Below are 24,124 nucleotides of genomic sequence, written 5' to 3'. Positions count from 1 at the left end.
AATTTAAGTCAAAAAGTAATTGAAAAATTTGAAAAAAGTTGATTAGTCGCGCATTTTACTAAAAAATAATTTTGAAAAAGTCGATTAGTCGCAGTTTTTCACAAAAAAGTCGAAAAATGTCGCACAAGCCGAGCCCTGTAAACTATTCTAAATTTAGAAATCATTAATAATTAATTACTATAAATCTAGGAATCATTAATAATTAATATAATTATTAGTATTCATCATGCAGTAGTTAATAATAATTCGCGATGGCGTATTTTAATTAAAAATTATATTTAAATCATTACTCAGAGAAATGCGACCAATGATTCATAAACTATATACACAAATCTGTATAGCCAGTGAGTTCAATCATTGAAAATTTTAATCTGCCGGATTTTCGCTTTCCAATGAATGTAGAATGAATTCTTTTCTAAAGTAGAGAAAAAAATCATTTCTCCATTGGCATTTAATTCACAAAATTATCGATTATCTATTGAATTTGTTTTTATCGCAAGTAAAGAATTAATTCACTATTGAAATTGTACTATCCACATTATTATCCGGATTTCGCATATTATATTTCAAAGAAATATCTTTAATTTAAATAAGAACAATTTTTTTTGAAACAAATCTGAGAAATATCCATACTTCCCGGTTTTTATTGTGAATGAAATCCTTTTCTCTAATTAGATTCAGATATGGAAACCATCGATGCATGAAAAAATAAGAACTGCAGTAGAGGAATACTAAAAAAAGTTATAATGCATCAAGTGAGAGTTGAACTGCAATATATACAAAAATGATACGTATATATTCAGCAGTTATTTCAAAGTAAGAAATAATTTAATGATTATTTCCCTATTAAAAAGATGGTGCTCGCATTTTTATTGTCGATCGTAAACAAACTCTATACTTGTCTAGTGTGTTGTTTGATATACGAATTCTTTTCGCTATTGCAGTTGAATAATGAAGTTGCTTTTTTTTTCTCTTCAATGCATGCATAAAACATCATTGCAATGGCTAATTACTGAGAAGCATCGTCACTCATATTCATACTTTGCTAATTAATTTGACGCCTTAACACATCTCTGCACTCTCTTCAAAAATATGTATGCTTATCACAAATACATTCATAAAATTAAATTATGTACATCAGGAGCAATACGATTTTTGTCAAAATTTGATTTTTGAAAAGCTGCAGCTTTTCTAAAAAATCTAAAATCAAATTTTTTCACAGTTTTCTTGAATGGGTCAAATTGATGCTAAAAATTTGAATCAATTCTTGATTTGGATCCACATTTTTGGTATCAATTCGTTGCTATTTGATACTTTGAAGTTAGTTTGAAAAAGAGCAGAAAGGACATTCAAGAACATAAAGGATATTTAGTTGCAATTTCCAAATTAGAGGAATAGGTATTAAATTTTATATAATGAATCCTAAATTATATCCAAATGAAATTATTAGCCATCTTCTAAAGTTACAAACGCCCTGTTTGACAACCATTTCCAAAATGTAATTTCAATGAAAAGCTCTCCTCTCATGTACCTAATACTGCTAATGAAATAATAATATAAATTATTATCAGAGGCTCTATATCAACTTGATGAGAATTTGACTTTCCGACTAATTTGACTGTTAATTTATCCCTAATTCCTCGAGTAGCAGATGGTGAAATCACAAATTCCCCAGGAGATGTGGATTAATTATGGAAATTACGGAATCTAGTTGATTCGAAATTACCTGAGCATCGATTGAACGTATCGTATTACACATTTCAAGATGTGTTGGTGTGACACACGTACATCTTGTAACGTAATAGGGTTACACAGATCCAAATTTATATGTATATGTATATATTCGCCTATACCAGGAATTGGGTCGAACAATGGATCGCAGGCGTGTCGCTCGTCCGTTCTCTCTCTCCACACACTCCACTCTCATTCCCATTTTATTTGTGCTCTCGGGTTTTGTGTTTTGCTATTTGAAAGCGTATATAATACCTAGTGTCATAGACAGGAAGCTTCATGGGAGAGCGAGCAATCGATGCACTCCACCTGTGACATTTAGTGACAAAATGACTGAATGTTACATACATAACTTCTAAGCCTTTAGGATGAGTAGGAATTTGCTTTTTCCACACTCAACATGGAAAACTTTATGTCATAAAAAAACAAAACCTCAATATATAGTGTGCGGGGCGCGTGAATATCACTTTGAAGATTATGAGATTGAATATTTATTAAACTGATAGGGTTCACTGTAGAATGGAAAACTTAATTTTGAGACTAATTAACCCCCTGAAGCGTTACGTAATTTAAGTATGGCCTCTGAGTTAAAAATTGAAATTATAGGCTAGGTGACGTCAGAGGGGAAAAAAGTAGTGACGCCGGGGAAAAAAGGCTCGCGCAGCCGCTTCGCTTCTGCGCATCCCTTTCTTCCCCTGCGTCACCTAAATTGCCTAAATTACCTATCTGATAAAATTCACTTAAAAATTAATTACTAATCTTCCGAAATTTGTTTCGAATTAATATTTAACAGAAAAGTTTTATTTTGAATTAGAATTTATTAGAATTTTTTTTCACTTTGAAATACAATTTCTTCGAATTTTTGTCACCTCGAATTAATATTTAACACAAAAAATTTACATCGAGTTGTAATTTATTCGAATTTTAATCACTTTGAATTAGAATTTTTATGAACATTCATACAGACGAATTAAAATTTCCCCGATTTATTATTTCCCTGAATTATAAAAATTTAAAATTTAGTTTTTTCATTTTAAATTTGATCCTACAAACCACAAAATCTCTACACTAATATAATTGATAAGTTCAAAACCAAAGAACTGAAAAATAATTGAATTTCAATTCTCACAAATTATTTTTACGAGAACTTAACTATATTCAAAAAAAAAAAAAATTTAATCGAAATTTAGTAATAACTTCTACGAGAATTCAATTATTCAAATAGAAAAATAAATAATTTATAGAATAATTGAATGTTTCTTAAAATTGAATTTTCATAAAGAACAAATTTCGTATTAACAAATTTTTAAATAATTCAATTCTTTCAAAGAATTTTAATAAAATTTTTGAAAATAATTCCATTTATCGAAAAAAAAATAATTAAAAAATAATTAATAATAATTTTTTAATAATTTTTTTTTTTTATAATAATTATAATTAATAATAAATAATTATAAAATAATTGAAATAATACGATGAGTTTTATTACTTATATAAAAATTATTGAATTTCTGAAAAGAATTTTACTCAAATTTTTTTAAATAATTGAATTCTTGTGAAAAATATTATTATTTTGGAAAAATAATTATTGTTAAGAAATTTATGAAAAATTTGTAAATAATTGATTTCTCTCGGAAAATTTCAATTGAAAATGTTAAAAATAAGTGCATTTTTCGAAGAATTGAAATTGAATTGAAAAAATAATTGAATTATTACAGCGAATTTTATTAAAATTTTTCGAAATAATTGAATTCCTGAAAAGAATTTCATTATTATAAAAATAATTGAATTCCCGTGAAATGTTATTATTTGTAAAAATAATTGAATTGTTGTAAAGAATTTTAATAAAATTTTTTAAAATAATAAGATTTTTCAAGGAATTTAATTAAAACTGTATTAAAAATGATTGAAATTCTTCGTTGAAATTATGGAAAATAATTGAATCCCTTTAAAAAATTTCATTATTTATGAAAATAATGGAATTATAGTGAACAAATTTATAAAAAAATTTATAAATAATTGAATTCCTGTGTAATTAATGACCTGCAATTCTTTATAAATTCAATTATTTTCTGACTTATATTTTAACTAAAAGTCTTCACTAAATCAATTATTTTTAGCAATTTTGAGAAAGTATTTTGAGAATTCAATTATTTATTAAAAAAAAACTCATTTAAAATAGGTTAAAAATTCAATTATTTTTAATTTATTAACAACAATACCTCAAAAATTCAATTATTTCCTGAATTTTTAACTAAAATTTTTTTTGTAAATCAATTACTTTTAGTAATTTTGAGAAAGTATTTTAAGAATTTCAATTATTTTCAATTAATTAACTGCAATACTTCCAAAATTCATTTATTTTCTGAATTTTTAACAAAAATTTTTCTATAAATCAATTATTTTTAGTAATTTTGAGGAAAGTTTTTCAGAATTCAATTATTTATTTTAAAAAATAGAAAGTTTATATCAAGTATGTATAATATTATCCTCAATTAATTAACTGCAATTCTTTCAAAATTCAATTATTATGTATAAAATTCTTCTCTAAATCATTTATTTTAAAAAATGGAAAATTTTAATAAAATTCAATTTTTTCAGTTAACTAACTTCAATTCCTTCAGAATTTAATTATTTTATGAATTTTTTTTTACTAAAATTCTTTTATAAATCAATTATTTTTAGTAATTTTAAGGAAAGGTTTTAAGAATTCAAATATATTTATATTAAAAAATGGAAATTTTATATCAAATATGTCTAAAATTCAATTATCTTCAATTAATTAACTGCAATTCTTTAAAAATTAAATTATTTTCTTAATTATTTTATTTTTTGAGAATTAAATTATTTAGTTTTAAAAATGGAAATTTTTTTAATAAAATTCAATTTTTTCAATTAATTAACTTCAATTCCTCCAGAATTCAATTATTTTATAGATTTTTAAACTAAAATTTTTTTAAAAATCATTTATTTTTAAGAATTTTAAAAAAATTCTTTCAGAATTCAATTATCTATCTAAAGAATTGAAATTTTGAAATTTCATTGAAATTTTATTCGGTGACTTACTCATCTCTAAATCTGAATAAATGAAAAGTGTTTCATGTAAAAAAATAAGCGCATAAGAATAAGTGAAATTCAACTTTTTCATCTCTTCTTTCAAGTAACGCACTTATTTTTTTTACGTGAAAGACTTTTGAAACATAAATAAGTAAATATGCACTTATTCACATTTAGAGAGTATTCTGTAAAAGTAAAATTTTTTCCAAAGAAGAACTTCCATTTTCAGAATCGTTAAAATTCGAAATTTTTCAATTTAAAAAAAAAATTCTAAAATCTAAATTAGCTAAATTAAAATTCTATCTAATAAAATTAGACAGATAATAATTCAAATAAATAATCATTTTTACGCGATATTTATACGTAGGTGTACACACTTCAAGTATCCAATCAACAAAAATTAAACAGAGAAAGAGAAATTAATTTTCCAATTATGGAAAAAATTAGAGATAAATAGAAGAAAATTTATAGGACACTGATGAGAGAGAGAGAATGTGTATAGGTATACAGAATAATGGACAAAGAAAAGAAGAAATTCAAGTGGACTTTCCAAAATTCAATATGAAATTCCTTATTCAGTAGCGATGAGAGACAATTAATTATTCCTCGCGCGATTTTAAATCAAAAGAAGAATATCATTTTCATACCCTACAATATATGTAAAATTGACGACCTGTTGGAAATTTGGACACCGCATTTTCTCGAAATATACGACCGCAGAGTGAAATAGTATATAACCCTCTGTTCCTTGACCACAAGAGTCGAATAAAGTTTTGGTCCTCTCGTCGAGTTATTATAAAATAATGTCCCTTAGCAGTCAATGCTCTCTCTTTGGATTGCTTTGGATTATAATGCATAAGGACATGATTTGTGCGGTGAAATGTGGTGTTCTATTGCATTTAATCACGACTTATGCTTGATTGAAATTAATGTTTAGTCGCAATCAATAAATCGCATGCAGTCCTCTCTCGCCCTTGCTGTAAACAGCTTGACTTGCTTGTGCATATTTGCACGGTTATATGGCCAAGTTATGCACCGGAGAAAACGATATAGTATTAGTGTTATAATGGAGCTTGATGCATAGCGCAGCATAACAAAGCGGCACATACAGAGCCACCTGCATTACAAAACAAGCCGCAGCACTTAAGGTATTCTTATATTTATTTTCTATACGCCTTTATTCGGATAAAGTATGCGGAACGACATCGAACATCAGCGAGACTCTTATATATATATATGAACTCGAGTGCCCTACAATACTCCATATATTTCTCAAATTTCCCCCAAAAAAAAGAAATAAGTACGTAACAAAGGAACCGAAAAATCGGCAATCATTTACTTTCATTCTTACATTTATGGTTTATGGGGAAAAACTCTATTGTTGAGTTAATTTCTCTTTTATCCAATACTCACATAATAATATTGTAAAACTATTTTTTTCTAAAATTGGAAACTATTTTTTGAGAATGGGATACTAGTTCTCTTAATTTGGAACTTAAGAATGTCCTTTTTTTCCTTGACCCAAAAGAATATTCCGATTCACACCCTATAATGTAACCTCTCCAAAATCATTTTAATTTATATTTATACATATTTGGTTATAATCTTCTATTTTCTGCTGTTCAAATTTATTATTTTTTTTACGAACTATTATTACTATTTTCACCACTATTTGGTTATAATCTTCTATTTTCTGCTGTTCAAATTTGTTACTATTATTATTACGAAATACGAACTATTATTACTGTTTTCACCACTATTTGGTTATAATCTTCTATTTTCTGCTGTTCAAATTTATTAAAATTTTTACGAACTATTATTACTATTTTCACCACTATTTGGTTATAATCCTCTATTTTTTGCTGTTCAAATTACTATTATTATTAATTCAATATTTTTGGAAGCCAAAAAATTATATAAATAAAAGATGTTTTGATTCTTCTGTTTGGCCATTAGGCAAAACATCTTTTATTTATATTATTATTATTATTATTATTATTATTATTATTATTATTATTTTGTAATTAATACAAAACTAATTTTACATAATAAAAAAAAACGAAAAGTTCTTTCAGAAAGAATTTTGAATTTTTCCTTGACCCAAAAGAATATTCTGATTCACACCCTATAATGTAACCTCTTCAAAATTATTTCCAAGATGTAAAAATTTTAAGCTTTTCTGAAATTTTTAACCAAAACTCTTCTCTTAATCAATTATTTTCAAGAATTTAAAAAAAAAAGTTCTTTGCAAATTCAGTTATTGAAAAAAAAAACAAAAATTCATCTAAAATAAATCTGCAATCTGCACTTTTTTTTAAGAAATTTTATTTTATTTACGGAATTTTACGAAATTTAAAACAATTTGAATGAGAATTTTTCAAAAGACTATCTTCTTTAGAATTTAAAATTAAAACCTTAATTTTTCAGAATTTTCAATTAAAATTACATGAAATTTTCATTTTCTAAAATTTTAAATTGAAACTTTTTGAAAGCCATAATTATTTGTAAAAATTATGAAAGCAACTCTTAAAAAATTCAATTACATTTGGAATTTTTAACAAACAATCTTCTCTAAGTCAATTATTAGGTATTGTTAATAATTTTTTAGAATTCAATTATTCAAAAAAAAAATATATATATATATAAAGTTCATCTAAAATAATTCCGGAATGCATTTGTTTAAAATTCGATAATTTTTCCAGTTAAATATTTATATAATAATTGAACTGACTTACTTAGAAAAACATTTGAAAACCTACTTTTTCAAAATTTTCAATTAAAATTATATTTGAAATTTTCATTTTCAAAAATATTTCAAATTGTAACTTTTTGAAAGTCAATTATTCCTACAAAAAAATTCCATTATTTTTAAAATTTTTAAATAAGGATTTTTATTTATTTTTTTAGAATATTGAACTATTCAAAGAAAAATGGAAAATTCAGCTAAAATAATTCTTGAATCGTTTTATTTACAATTCCATTTTACGAAATTTTCATGTTTCGATTATTTTTATCCAAATATTCAAAAGTTTAACTAATTTCAAAAAATTTTAAATAAAAAGTTTCAAAAACGAATTTTTAAAAATTTTTTAATTCAAATTATTTGAAATTCAATTTTTAAAATTTTTATATTTAAAACCTTTTTGAAATTATAATGTTTATACGAGTTTTAAACGCGTCTCTTAAAAAAATCTCAATTATTTTTATAAGCTTAAAAATTCTAAAATTTCGATATTTAAAAAAAATTGTAAACGCAACTCTCAAATAATTCAAATATTTTTAAAATTTTTAACTAAAATTCTTTTCTGAATAAATTATTTTAAATTATTTTTTAGAATTCAATTATTCAAAAAGAAAAATAAGAAAGTTCACCTAAAATAATATTCTGGAATCGTTTTATTTATAATTCTATTCTAAAAAGTTTATTAAATCTAATTTTCTTTTCAAATAATTTTAATGAATCGAATTTTAATGAATCGAATTAAGTTAGAATTTTAACCAAACGTTTAATTTTTGGGTAATCAAATTTTTGTTTATAGAATTTTCACCGAAGTGTAATTATATTATTCATAATTAATATCTAATTATCAATAACGATTAAGTAAAATTTGATAAACTTAAAAATTTTGTCAAGTATAATAATTCAAGTTAATTTTAATTCGATTACATAGAACTCATCTCCAAGAAAAATTCATCTAAAAAAAAATTCAGTGAAACCATATTCTAATTTAGTAAAATCCTAAAAAATATAATATTTTCCATTTGTTTCGTAAAATAACAAACTTTAAACCTTAACTTTTAACTTTTTTTTAATTTTTCTAAATTAAATCTAATTTTAATTTTTCTCAAGAACAATTTTGAATGAATCTCGAAATGTTCTCACGCAAAAACAAGTGCGGTGAAATTCATCCGATCTTATTATATTATTTGATATTTGAGACCAAGTTCTCTCTCTATATATATAGTTGCCGAAGTTGATACCCAATATGCATGGACACGTACAGAAAATGATAAAATATTTATAACTTATTTATTGCACTTTAATTAAATTTATTCATATTGTTTAAAAAAGCCATTAAAAATGCAGGAGTCAATCAACTTTCATAAGCATTTCTTCACGTATTGACGACAATCGATTGAATCGGAATTCGCATTGGCAACTCGCGATAATGCGACCATGGACTCTATTACGAATCAAGAGACTTCTTACTTAAAGAGGCAACTCTACGCAAGTAATCCGATGTCAGTTGCCATATCAATGATACGACTCTCCTCTCACCTCTCTGACTTTAATACGACACTCACGTGCACGTTTGAAGGTTTCAAAAAAAGAAAAAGAAGAGGAAGAAGCAAAAGAAAAATCCAATCGACGAATCCAGAAAATAATTCCAAAAAATTTTCAATGTTTCTTAATTTTTGAATCCATTAATTTTACAATTTTTATTATTATTATTATTTAAATATAAATTATAATATTAAAATGATAATAATAATAACTTATTTTAATATTATAATTAAAATTTTATTCCCATTTTTTTATAATCTTCTATTTTCTGCTGTTCAAATTTATTATTATTTTGTAATTAATACAAAACTAAATTTACCAAATAAAAAAAGAAAAAAGAAAAGTTCTTTTTAGTAAATAAATTCCAACTACTTTTTTTTTACCATACAGGAAACATGGTCCATTTTTTGTGAGCAATTTTTGAAATGAGTCTGAGCCACAGGTTTCATGTAACAGAGATTTACTGTACATGTGGGGTGATTTTGATGACTAAAACGTCTCATTTAGGGCACCACAACTTTGCCTTGAACTCAACCTAAAACCACTCGATGTATCCAATTCTTTCTACCTGAACATATTTATCGCCCTGACTTTAAAAAAAAACGAGTATTGAAAATTTTTCATCCATTCTTTTTCACCAAGGAAAAACAATGTTTGAAAACTTTTATTGCATTCAAGCGAGAAATCGCTTGGAAAAGATCGGGAGAAAAAACGAGAGTATATTCTCTCCTATAGTGGTGGAAAATAAATTGAAAACAAATGAATGCAGATAGTTTTTGTCTTTATATTCAATATTTTTTTTAGAAAAAAAAGAGGCGAAGAAGATATTCTCGAATGCATCGCTACTTTTATGTATGTATAGAAATTATGGAAAAATAATAAAATAATAAAATAAATAACAAAATAAACAAATCAATAATTAAATAAATAATCAAATTATTTAATATATTTATATTACTTATAATAATAGTCGTTCTCATTTTGTCATTTATTCATTCTGTCCGCACCTGAAATTAGTCATTTTTTCTTTTCAATTTCAATTATTTTCAATTAATTAACTGAAATTCTTCCAAAATTCAATTATTTTCTGGATTCTTTAAGTAAAATTTTTCCCTAAATTAATTATTTTTAGTAATTTTTAAAAAGAATTTTAGGAATTCAATTGAATATGTAAAAAAAATTTCATTTAGAATTCCTTTAAATTTCAAGTATTTTCAATTAATTAACTAAAATTCTTCCAAAATTCAATTATTTTCTGAATTTGTAATTAAAATTCTTCTCTAAATCAATTATTTTTATTAATTTTGAGAATATATTATAAGAATTCAATTATTTAAAAAAAAAAAAGTTTGTTTAAAAATGGTTAAAAGTTCAATTATTTTCAATTAATTAACTGAACTTCTTCCAAAATCCAATTATTTTCTGGATTCTTTAAGTAAAATTATTCCCTAAATTCATTATTCTTAGTATTTCTGCGAAAGTTTTTTGAGAATTGAATTGTTTAAAAGAATGGAAAATTTATACAAAATATGTCTAAAATTCAATTGTTTTCAATTATTCATAAACTGGAATCCGTTCAAAAATCAATTACTTTCTGGATTTTTTAACTAATATTTCTCTCGAAATTAATTATTTTCAGTAATTTTGGGAAAGTCTTTAGAGAATTAAAATAATAAATTCAATTATTAATTTTTAGAAAGAAAAATTTAAGTAAAATTTAATTTTTTCCAATTAATTAGCTTCAATTTCTTCAGAATTCAATTATTTTTTAATTTTTTTGTATCTAAAAGTTTTCTATAAATCAATTATTTTTAGTAATTTTAAAAAAATTATTTCAGAATTCAATTATCTATCAAAATTCAATTACTTTCTGAATTTTTTAACTGAAAATGTTCTATAAATAAATTATTTTTAGTAATTTTGGGAAAGTCTCTAGAGAATTGAAATAATAGATTCAATTATTGATTTTAAGAAAGGAAAATTCAATTTTTTCAATTAATTACCTACAATTCCTTCAGAATTCAATTATTTTAAAATTTTTTTTATCTGAAATTTTTCTATTATTCAATTATTTTTAGTAATTTAAAAAAAAATTATTTCAGAATACAACAATCTATCAAAATTTAATTACTTTCAGAATTCAATTACCTTCTGAATTCAATTACTTTCTAAATTTTTTAACTAAAAATGTTCTCTAAAACAATTATTTTTAGTAATTTTGGGAAAGACTTTAGAGAATTGAAATAATAAATTTAATTATTGATTTTAAGAAAGAAAAATTTAAGTCAAATTTAATTTTTTCAATTAATTAGCTACAATTCATTCAGAATTCAATTATGTTTTAATTTTTTTTATCTAAAATTTTTCTATAAATTAATTATTTTTCGTAATTAGTAATTTTGAAAATATTATTTCAGAATTCAATTATCTATCTAAAGAAAAGAAATTTGATTTAAAATAGTCTAAAGTTCAATTATTTTCTACAGACGAGAAGCGTTGCGCATGCGTCAGGAGTAATGCAACTGAGAGAGAAGGACCACAACTTCCTTCTCACTCTCATTGTCCCCACTCCACTTCTCCTTGAGCAACGTACCACTGGTACCACTAAATGAGTTTCTTCTTCTTCTTAGGATCCGTCCATAAACTACGTTACCAATTTTTCCATTCTTTTTAGACCCTCTCACCACCATTACATTAAATGCATTTTTATAGCTTTTTAGACCCCTTCCCCCCTAAAATGGCAACGTACTTTATGGATATCCCCTTAAAGTCATTTAAGAAGAAGAAGAATTGCCTGCATTCAGCACATGGAGTAAACCAAGTAAAGTTATAAAAGAAAAAAAAACAGCAATAGGTGCAAATAAATTTTCAAAAATTAACAATGAAATTCCTTCCTTAAAAAAGTGGTTCCCAATATAAAGTGAGGTAAAAAGACTTTATGGAAACGATGACTTTACACTATAAACATGAGGATTAACTTTAGGGAATAAAACAAATTTCCGATTGCAATCAAAAATATACTAAACAAGAGGAGCATAAATCGAAGAAATATACCCGACAAAATGAATGTCTCCAAATCTTAAAATCAAAAAAAAGAAAAAGAAAAAAAATTGTTTAGCATTAATTTTTAATTCCAAAGAAGATGGAAGTTTGGTGCAAGAAATATCAGCTGTCTTAAAAATTAAAGTTCACATTGTAGCCGCAGTGCAAAGCCCATAAAAAATCTAATATTCAAGGAGAGGATCAGAACTGTAGGTGGACCAGATTCTGATTGTGATAAAAAATGAAAGAATCCTCCAAATGCAAAGAAGCGTGTCGGGAGAGTCTCGAGCAGTTATGCATGAGAATTATTTTTAAACATATACCTCGCTTGTCACGAGATTAAGGAAGGTATGCGCATGCCAAACCCTCGACTTTTCTCCCTCTCACTTCTTTTCTTTATCATATACACCTTTCCTCTCCTTACCCCCTTCTCTCACACACCGTTCACCAACAATCCCTCTCCCACTCTCTCTCTCGCTCTCTCATCCCCACTCTTTAATCACATTTCATCTCCTTTTCCTTATCATTCCACCTCTTTCTTTCTCTCCTTGGTTTCTTCTTCACCTTTTCATTCTTTTTTCTTTTTCTCATTTTCTTTTCTTTTTTTTTGCTATCTCTCAACCTGACAAAGTGAGAAGGAAGAAGAGGCGAACAAGAAATGAAGAAGAAAAGAGAAGAACTTCCCGTCTCGATGCAATGAGATTAAAAAGACTGGGAAACGCATTGTTTAGGCTACACTCACACGTGACACGTGTGTTCCCGTGGGTGTGCCTCTTGTGTGAAATACTGGCAAAGTGGCAGTGAAGTGAAGGGTCGACGGCACTCCGTTTTCGCTGGAATTCACTAGACTCTTTGGCAAGAGAATGGGGAATGTCTAATCATGTAAAAAAAAGTGCGCCACTCGAAGAGGAGACAGTAGTTTCCCTATATTCCGAATATATATATAAGAGGGATTTTTAACAACTAGAGTATTTCTGAAAATTTTCCTTCTTCGATTTCAAGTTCTCAAACAAAACAAAAAAAAAAAGAATCATTGAAGAAAACGTTTTTACGCTCGAAAAAGCAATTTAAACGATCTAAAAAAGGTTTTTCTTTCTGATATTGGTTAAAATGAGAATTCTCCTTGAATTGCAGGGGAGTTTTTTTCTGAAAGAAGCAAAATTCTCAAATCTGATTAAAATTATTTTTTGAAGAATAAACTGCTTTCTCTTTCTCTTGAACTATTAAAATATTAACTTTATTCAACTAACAGATTAATTGTTTACTATATCAAATAAATATTTACTGCAATTAAATAACTTTTACTAAAATCAAATTGTATTCGAACCAATAACAAATGCCTTCAAAATTCGACTTTTTTTAATTTTTTATATTGAAGTGGTTTCCAACGTATTTTTCGTCCCTATAAGTGGGGGGTAAAAAATACATTCGAAACCACTTCGATATTAAAAATAAAAAAAGTAGGATTTTGCAGGCATTTGTTCCTAAAAAAAACGGGTTTCTGAGGGTTTTTAGAATATTTTTCCCCTTTAATTTTCGTGGCAGAGACATTCATGAAGTCAAAATAAAGTTTAGAACGCTTTTCTTAAATCCATTTGCGCAAGACCAAAAAAATAGAGAATTTTGAGAAAAGTGGGGGTAAAATTCCAAAAAGGAAATTTTTTCCTTCTTTTTGACATGGTAGTCTTTTGCTATGTATTTTTGTCTGCTGAATCCGATTCCAAGATCTAAAATTGCTTAGCGCGTCAGGATTTTGAAAAAAGTGGGGGCAAGACACCCAAAAACGACTTTTTGGGGTATTTTCAAAAGCAGGGTTGCAACAAAAATTTTAATTTTGTTTTTCCCTGACTTTTCCCTGATTTACAGATAAAATTTTGACTTTTTACCCCTAAAGAACATTCTGATTCATTCTAAAAATAATTAGATTACTTTCATCACTTCAATTCAATTATTATTTTTCAGAATTTTGAACTGAAATTTTTCTTTAAATCAATTATTTTGTAATGATTTAAAAAAAAAAAATCTTCTTTGAAAAGAAATTTTTAAACCCATTTTTTTACAATTCAATTTTACCAAATATTCAATTATCTAAAATTTTTACTGAAATTTATTTTTAAATCAATTTTTATTGAGAAAATTCTACGAGAATTCAATTATTTAAATATAAAAATAAATAATTTATTGAATAATTAAATGTTTCTTAAAATTGAATTCTCATAGAGAAAATTATCAACAAATTTTTAAATAATTGAATACTTTCCACGAATATTAATAAATTTTTTAAAAATAATTTCATTTTCCGATGAGTTTGATTAAAATTGTATTAAAAATAATTAAAATTCTGCAATGAGTTTTATTATTTATGAAAATAATTGAATTCCTAAAAAAAATTTTATTATTTACGAAAATAATTGAATTATTGTGAAAAATTTTATTAAAATCTTTTTAAATAACTGAGTTTTTTTTAGAAAAATTTAATGAATATTGTATTTTAAATAATTCAATTCCTGTGGAAATTTTATTATTTATGAAAATAATTGAATATTTGCAAAGAATATTAAAAATTTTTTTTTAAATTCTGCGATGAATTTTATTATTTATAAAAATAATTGAATTCTTGTAAAGAATTTTACAAAAATTTTTTAAGTAATTGATTCTTTTGGAAAAATTTTATGAAAATTAATAATTATAAGAAAAATTGGCAATCTTTTTCGGACTATTTTTTTTTTTTTTTTTTTTGAGAAAATTGTATTTAAAATAATTGAATTCTTGTGAAAATTTTATTATTTATGAAAATATTTGAATGATTGCAAAGAATATTATAAAAAATTTTTAAAAAATTTAATTCATGAGAAACTTTTATTTCTATTTTATGAAAATAATTTAATATTTGTGTAGAATTTTATAAATAAATTTTTTTAAATTATTAAATTATTTTGGAAAATTTCATGAAAATAGCAGATATTGTAAATCATTGCTTAAGGAAAATTTTTTGAGAATAATTGAAATTCTTCCAAGAATTTTATTAAATTTTTGGAAAATATTTGAATTTTGGAAAAGAATTTGATGATTTATTAAAAAAATGGAAATTTTAACGAAAATTAAAAAAAAATTTATTATAATTGAATTTTTGCGAAGAATTTTATTACTTTTGAAAATAATTGAATTACTGCAATTATTTGTAACTTCTCCAAAAATAAATTTTTTATTGTTTTTAACTAAAATTTTTCTATAAATACATTATTTTTAATAATTAGGTAATTAAATATATATTATAATATTTAACTAATTTCAGAAGAATTTCAATTATTAAGGTTATTAAGGGAGTATAAAATTTTTATGAAAAAGGATTACGTATTTTTTTAACTTTCCCATTGACTAAAATAAAAATTATTCAATACAAGCAAAAATATTTATTTGATAATAGACAAGTATTCGGTCATTCTTATTCAAATAAATTTTTTTCACTGTATAAAGAATTCGATAACAGTATATAAAAGTATAATAATATACAAAATAAAAATAAAACAATTTTATACATTATTATTTACCTATAAAATTATTTTTTAATATAAAATAATTCCCAACTATTTCCTAATAAAAAATATAATTCAAATTTTTAACTTAAATATTATTGAAAGATTTTCAAATATATAACATTCTCCCGATACTTTTCAAAGTTTTTGAGTCGCTGACAATATTAAAGAAATTTTATTGAAAAGGATAATCTTCCCTTTGGGCTTTAAATTCACTTTTCATTTTCGAGATTCGATTCTGGCAAGTTTAAGCTTGAAATACTTTTCCCTGAATTTCATTCTACTTTAGAAAGAATAGAAGCTTTTCAAGTTTTGTGGCGAGGCAACAAAATATTGCAACGAGAAGAACCATGGAAAATAAGTGACCGGAAACGAATAAAGGATGAGCCCCTATGCAGAAATTTCGACAAATATCTTTATGTACCTAGATGCTAAAAGATGAAAATAAATATCATATATTCAAAAGGAATCTCCAGTTACAATTGAGAGAAAAAAAAATAAACATGGATCCAGAATTTTCGAAATTTAAATTTTTAAAAAATCTTATCAAATTTTTTCACTGCAGTGAACTTTTTTATTTATTAGTTTTTTAGTTTAAAAGTTTTTAGTTAAAGTTTTTTAGTTTAGTTTTAAGTAAAGTTTTTTATTAAAAAAAAAATTAAATAAGAAGTCAATTCAATAACAAGATTTATCAAAATAAAGGCTCTCTAAAGATTAAAGAACAAAATTTCTTACAATAAAAATAATTTCTTTTAAGTCAAGAAAAAGTTTTTTGAATGAAATAAATTTTTTTTTAATCAAAAACTATGTTTTTGAAAAAATAATTTATTTTCAGAAACAAACTAATTTCTTTAAATAAACAAAAAAATTTTTTTTAATGTGAGAAGGTTTAAATAAATTTAAAAATAATAAAATTTTAATAAAAAATTAAACCGCTTAAAAAACGAAAAATTAAAAAAAAATTTTTAAAAAATTAACAAAAATAAGAAAGAAATTGTTGTGAAAAAAAAACTAAAGTTAGAAAAAAATAAAAAATTCAAACTTCGGAGTTTAATTGTTGGAATAAATAACAATGGCCCGGAATGAAAGAAACATGTGTTGGAAATCTAGACCTTATATTCAATAGAGAACGAGTTATTTAAGTCCGCCGCTTGTTTTCTTCAACTTTATATCCCTAGCGACATCTTACGGTTACTTTTCCAACTCCTCATCTTTAGGATCGGTGGTAAAGATTTACGAATTGTGGTTTGAGTATTTTCTAACCGCATTAGAAAAATCAATGTTTCATTTCATTTTAATGAAATTTTTTCTCAATTTCACATACGATTCTTTGAATTTTCAAAGAAAGTTTGATTCTTAAATAAAAATATATTTTTCTCAAAAGAAAAAAAAAGCATTTAGCGAATTTCTCCAGGAAATCAGAATTTACTTTTTCGGAATTTCTTCTTCGATTTAAACTTCTAGTATATTCTCAATTTTCACTTGTTTATTAATTAATACAATTAATCAAAATTTGTTTATTCATAGAATGTACATTCCTTTTAGACAAAATCAATATTGCCGCCACTTTCGCAATCTAAAATTCTATTTGAATTTTCAAATTCCCCGAACAAAAAAATTCCAATTAGTCGTTTCTTTTTTTTTTTTTTTTGAATAAATAAAATCAATTTAGCAATTCGGATTTCCTGCTGAAATCTTATGCATTTAATTGACTATCCACTGACCTGCAAATTGGTTCGGGATAATCCTTCTCTTCTGGTGTGGTCAGGGAGTTACTGTCATTGATAGCCGAAGATGTGGATCCTCTAGGTGACCTCGGGCCACCCTCGGGTTCTCCAATCAAAACCTCGGTTCGTCCATTTTGAAAAGGGCTACTCGCTCTTCGTTCACCAACTCGCGAACTCTGCACCGGTTGCTGAAAAAAAAAAGAAATTTCAATATTTTACTCTCAATCCATAATCGATGTATTATTAATTAAATTCCATCTAGCAAAATCATATATAAAACACAGCGTTCAAAGCTATTTCTCAATAATGAAATACCAAACAGAAAACTTTTCATGACAACAACTTTGTAGGAAAGGAAAAATCGGATAATGAAAAAGTTTCCCCTTTTTTTATTTTTAAATTATTTAAATTATTATTGGAAAAGGCAATTTTTTATTGAGCTATTTGTGAGAATAAATTTAATTGAAAATATTAGAATATTAGATTAAGAGAAAAGATATATTTTAAACTAAATAAAACTTTGTTTTCAAGCTAAGTGACGTCAGAGGGGAAAAAAGTAGTGACGCCGGGGAAAAAAGGCTCGCGCAGCCGCTTCGCTTCTGCGCATCCCTTTTTTCCCCTGCGCCACCTAACCTGCCTAAAATATAACCTCTCTGACAGAATTCACTTAATTAATAATTTAAAAAATAATTACCAGTCTTCTGGAATTTCTTATTCCGAATTAATATTTAACAAAAAAGTTTAATTACGAATTATAATTTATTATAATTTTCGTCACTTCGAATTAATATTTAACAGAAACAATAATTTACTTCGAGTTCTAATTTACTCGGATTTTTGTCCCTTCGAATTAGAATTTTTATTTTATAACTTTATATTATTTTTTAATTTTTATTTTATCATTTATGAAGACGAATTACAATTCAGAATTCACCCGATTTACTATTTCCTTAAATTATAATAATTGATTAGTTCAGAAACGAAGAACTCAAAAATAATTGAATTTCAATTCTAACGAATTAGAAATGATTCAATAAACAAATTTTAATAAAATTCTTTTAAGCGATTCAATTATTATTAAAAATGAATCGACATTCAATTATTTTCAAAATCTACTATTTTCATAAAATATTTTTCAAAAAAATTCAATTATTTAAAAAAAAACTTTTATAAAATTCTTTCCAAAGTCCAAACATTCAATTATTTTTATAAATAATAAAATTTTCACAGGAATTCAATTATTTAAAAGAATTTGTATAAAACTTTTCTCAGGAATTCAATTATTTTTAGAAATTTTAATAAAATTCTTCACAAGAATTCAATTTTTAAAAATATTAAAAATTTTCTCAGGAATTCAATTATTTTTAAAAATTTTAATAAAATTCTTCACATGAATTCAAATATTTTTACAAATAATAAAAATCTTCTCAAGAATTTAATTATTTTTAGAAATTTTGATAAAAATTTTGCCACGAATTTTTATCAATAATGCAAGAATTCAATTATTTTTATAAATAATAAAACTTATCGTAGGATTTCAATTATTTTCATGAATAATAAAATTTTCGTAAGAATTTTATTTAAAACATAATTTTTATAAAATTTTTCTCAAGAATTCAATTTAATTAAAAAAATTTTAATAAAATTCTTCACATGAATACAAATATTTTCACAAATAATAAAAATTTCCACAGGAATTCAATTATTTTTAAAAATTTTCTTAAAATTCATTGCAAGAATTCAATTATTTTTATAAATAATAAAACTTATCGTAGGATTTCAATTATTTTCATAAATAATAAAATTTTCGTAGGAATTGAATTATTTAAAACATAATTTTCATAAAATTTTCGAAAAAGTCAATTATATAAAAGATTTTTATAAAATTTTTCGCAAGAATTCAATTTATTTATAAAAATCTCAAGAATTCAATTATTTTTTGAAATTTTGACAAAAATTTGTTGCAAGAAATCAAATTATTTTTATAAATAATAAAACTCATAGCAGAATTCCAATTAATTTCATGAATAATACCTATAATTTTCGTAGAAAATGAATTATTTAAAACATAATTTTTATAAAATTTTTAATTTAAATTATTATTTTTAATTTAATTGAAAAATTTTTAATAAAATTCTTCAGAAGAATTTTAATTATTTTTATAAATAATAAAAATTTTCACAGGAATTCAATTATTTAAAAAAATTTTAAATAATAAAAATCTTTTCTGGAATTCTATTATTTTTAGAAATTTTATTAAAATTCATTGGAAAAATTCAATTATTTTTATAAATAATAAAACTTGTCATAGGATTTCAATTATTTTCATAAATAATAAAATTTTCGTAGGAATTCTTTTGCAAAAAATCAATTATTTAAAAAGATTTTTATAAAATTTTTCGCAAGAATTCAATATTTAATTGAAATTTTTTTAATAAAATTCTTCAGAAGAATTACAATTATTTTTATAAATAATAAAAATTTTCTCAGGAATTCAATTATTTTTTGAAATTTTAATAAAATTCATTTTAGAAATTCAATTATTTTTATAAATAATAAAACTTATCGTAGGATTTCAATTATTTTCATAAATAATAAAACTCTTCGCAGGATATCAATTTATTATTTTTATTACAATTTTAAATAAATTCCTTGATAAAAATTACCAATTTCAAAATTTTTTAATTAAATTCTTCGTAACAATTCAGTTACTTAAAAAAATTTTTATAAACCTCTTTATAAGAATTAATTTTAAGAAGTAATTATTTAATTATTCATTAAATTATTTATTTTTGTATAATTAAATAATTGAATTCTCGTTGAAGTTTTTCGATAGCTACATAAATAATTAAAATTTAGTTATTTGTTAAATTCTTGAATTTTTAACCTATTTCCATCAATCATAATTCAATCAATTAATAATTTTAAATAAATTATAATTCGTCTATTATAAATATTTTTTAGCAAATTTTAATTCGAAATGACAAAAACTCGAGTAAATTTTAATTCGAAATGAATCTTTTATGTTAAATAATAATTTAAAGAGTACAAAAAGTTTCGTACAATCTGAAATGCTTTTTTTGTATATGTCCTTCATGGAAACTAACAGTAATTGAAAATATGTTTAATTAAAACTGTCATTGACTAGAATTAGCATATTAAGTGTATAACTACAAGCAGTTTAAGTTATCAGTTGAAATTATCATTTTTTTATCGTTTATGGTTACAAAACTACTAGGTATTAATTGAAAGCGAAAATATTTACAATTGCCACTAATTGAAATTATGATTGACTGAAATTCCAATCAATTTTAATCATCAGCAAATTGAAATTTACATTTTATTTTCATTTAAAGTTTTAATTGAAATGCTTTTCAAGGTTTTAATAAAATTATCATAAAAAATAATTAGTATTTCATGCAACGTTTTTGATCAGAATTCTCATTTTAATAAAATTTTCATTAAGCCAAGTTTTTAAATATCAAATTAAATTTTTTATTTTAATTTTTTTATTTTATTTTTTTAATTACTTAATTTAACATTCTACTATTTTTTGGTAGAAAGGTAAAGAATTGAATTTTCAACATTTGAAACAATATTAAAAGTTATATGGGAATAAAAATTACAAGTTTTGGTCATAATAGGAAATGTTTGTTAAATTTTTGATTATGTTATCTAAATCTTTACTCAGAGACAGAAAATTGTAATTTATATTCAAATGCAACTTCAAATTTTCTCAAATATTAAAAATTAAATTCTTTACACCTCCACAAAAACGTAAAGTATAATTTTCTTTTCTTCATTTAAAATTCGAAGTAATGGAATAGGATTAACTTTTGTTCCGATTGTTTGTCGGATTCTTCCTTAAGCCCCTTTATCTTAAATGAATTCTTGTTTGTCTCGAATGTTTTTGTTTTTGTCTTGTATGTACTTTACTTTTTTTATACAATTTTTTTTACTTTTCATATTGAAAAAAATTGTATAAAAAAATTAAAACAATAAAAGATTTGTCTTGAATGAAAAAAAGTTCCCCATCTATCTAAAGAACATTTGTTACTTGGACAAAAATTAAATTTTCCATTCAATAAAATTTTAAAATACTTTAACAATTCCACCGAATGAAAATACATTCAAAGGCAAATACAGACGAGTTGTGTGTAAAATTCAGTGGAAAATAAAATAAATTCAGTGAAATTTAATCCTTTTTGAAAATTTTTCTAAATGAAAATTCCATTAAGTAATTAATTCTTACTTTAGAACAGAGAAAGAATTAATTGAACGTTTAAAATAAAAATTCTATTAAATAAAAATATAATTACATAAGAATATAAGTGCGAATGTTCCGTTAAGTAAAAATGTGATTAAGAAAATTAATTCCGTTGATTAAAAATACAGTTTGATGAAAATTCGATAAGATAAAATTCGCTCGAATGAAAAATTAGTTAAATAATTATTCACTAATAATTTAATTATTAGTGTATATAACCAGGGCTCGGATCGTCTTTAAGACTCAAAAAAAGTCGCTTTAGTTGCATAAATTCACAACAAAAGTCACGAAAAGTCGCAAAAAATTTCAAAAAAAAGTTGCATGAAATTTTCGAAAAAACGACAAAAAGGAAACACGAAATTGTCAAAATTGTAAAAAGAAATCACATTTCTCGACAACACATATTTTAATATAAAACAATCAGGAATAAAATTTAATAAAATTTAATAAAATTCATAGCAACATTTTAATTAGGTATTTTTAACATTTTTTTTAAAATTCTCTTTAAAATGTAAATTATTTTTATAAATAATAAAATTCTTCTCTGAAATTCAATTATTTTCAAAAGTAATAAAATTCTTCGCAGAAATTCAATTATATTCTACAATTTTTCTAAATTTCTCGTCAAAATTTTATAAATAATAAAATTTATGATCGAAATTTAATTATTTCCAAAATTTCTGATAAAATTCTTTACAAAATTAAATTATCTTCAAAAGTAAGAAAATTCTTCGCAGAAATTCAATTATTTTCAAAAATTTTTTTTAAATTCTTCTCACAATTTCAATTATCTTTGTAAATATCAAAGTTCTTCTGCAAAATTGAATTACTTTTAAACATTTCTTAAAAAATCTGTTCAAAATTTTAATTATTTTTATAAATAATAAAATTCATCTTAGAAATTCAATTATTTTCAAAATTAATAAAATTCTTCGCAGAAATTCAATTATTTTTAACATTTTTTAAAAAATCTGTTCAAAATTTTAATTATTTTTACAAATAATTAAATTCACCTTAGAAATTTAATTATTTTCAAAAGTAATAAAATTCTTTGCAGAAATTCAATTATTTTCAAAAAATTTTTTTAAAGTCTCCTCACAATTTCAATTTTCTTTACAAATATCAAAATTCTTCTACAAAATTCAATTACTTTTAAACATTTTTAAAAAAATCTGTTCAAAATTACAATTATCTTTATAAATAATAAAATTCTTCTCTGAAATTTAATTATTTGTAAAAATAATTATAAAATTCTTGGCAAAATTTCAATTATTTTTATAAATAAAAAAATTCATACTCGGAATTCTATAATTTTCAAATTTTTTTTTAATTTCCCGTCAAAATTTTATTTATCTTCATAAATAATAAAATTCATCCTGGAAATTTAATTATTTTATTAAAAGTTCTGATCAAATTCTTTGCATAATTCAATTATCTTCAAAAATAAGAAAATTCTTCGCAGAAATTCAATTATTTTCAAAATTTTTTTTTAATTCTCCTCAAAATTTCAATTATTTTTGTAAATATCAAAATTCTTCTGCAAAATGCAATTACTTACTAATTTTTTATAAATTTCTTCTCATTATTCAATTATTTTCATAAAAAATAAAAAAAATTTTTTTTATAAAGTCTTATAATATAAAATAATGATTTTATCACTCGGTCATCTTTAATTATTATAAAACATGAAGACATCGATTGCTTCGAGTCGAAGACTCGGAGTGATCGATTTCTTCGTGTTTTATAACAATTTTTTATAAGTTGTTTAATTTCAAAAATGTTTGAATTTAAATCTTTTGAAGAATTTTATTTCCTAAGGAAAAATAATAATTAAATGTTTATTTAAAAAAGAAATTATTGATGTTTTCGAAAAATTTGAAAGAAATTTGTAAATAAATGTAACAGATTATTTTTTTGACTAAAACTTTTTCCTTTAATTTTCTAAAAATTTTAAAAGTTTCAATCTCTAATTGACAAATAGAATTTATAAACTTTTTGTTTTCATTAATTTTTATAAAACTTTAAATTTTATAAAAGCAATTGTAATTAAAAAATATGCAAATTATTTCCTTATGAAAATTGAAAATTTCCTACAAAAATATTAAGAAACAGGATAATATGTTGTGTTTTTTTCCCCCAAAGAGAAAAATAATTTTGTGAACAATATTTTTTACAAAAAAAAATTTTTGCCATTTACAATTTAAGTCGAAAAGTAATTGAAAAATTTAAAAAAGGCGATTAGTCGCATTTTTTCACAAAATAGTCGAAAAAAGTCACATTTCCTTAGAAAAGTAGAAAAAAGTCGAAAAAGTCGCACAATCCGTGCCCTGTAATAACTTTTAAAGTCAAATAAAAATTTAGTTATATAATTCAATAAATAAAAATTTCTTCGATATTAACTTTCTGAGGAGCAGTAAATGTACCTGAATTATGTAAAAGATGGTACGATTTATAATTAATTGCTACCCTTTTTTTTGAA

At 23.2% G+C, this 24,124-nt stretch overlaps 1 protein-coding gene across 4 annotated transcripts in view; it reads right to left on the bottom strand.

Annotated features, from left to right (window-relative positions):
- LOC122501155 (protein PALS1) overlaps positions 1 to 24,124 on the bottom strand; it is a 207,994-nt gene that overhangs the window by 96,051 nt on the left and 87,819 nt on the right. For all 4 annotated transcript variants that reach the window (XM_043610433.1, XM_043610435.1, XM_043610434.1 and 1 more), the window contains one exon: positions 17,376 to 17,566. In XM_043610433.1, coding sequence (XP_043466368.1) covers positions 17,376 to 17,566 — 191 coding nt within the window. The remainder of the gene's footprint in view (positions 1 to 17,375; positions 17,567 to 24,124) is intronic.

The sequence above is a fragment of the Leptopilina heterotoma genome, unplaced genomic scaffold (genome assembly GCF_015476425.1).
Source record: "Leptopilina heterotoma isolate Lh14 unplaced genomic scaffold, ASM1547642v1 Lhet_206, whole genome shotgun sequence".
Lineage (NCBI taxonomy): Eukaryota > Metazoa > Arthropoda > Insecta > Hymenoptera > Figitidae > Leptopilina > Leptopilina heterotoma.
This window is presented reverse-complemented; position numbering and strand designations above follow the sequence as displayed.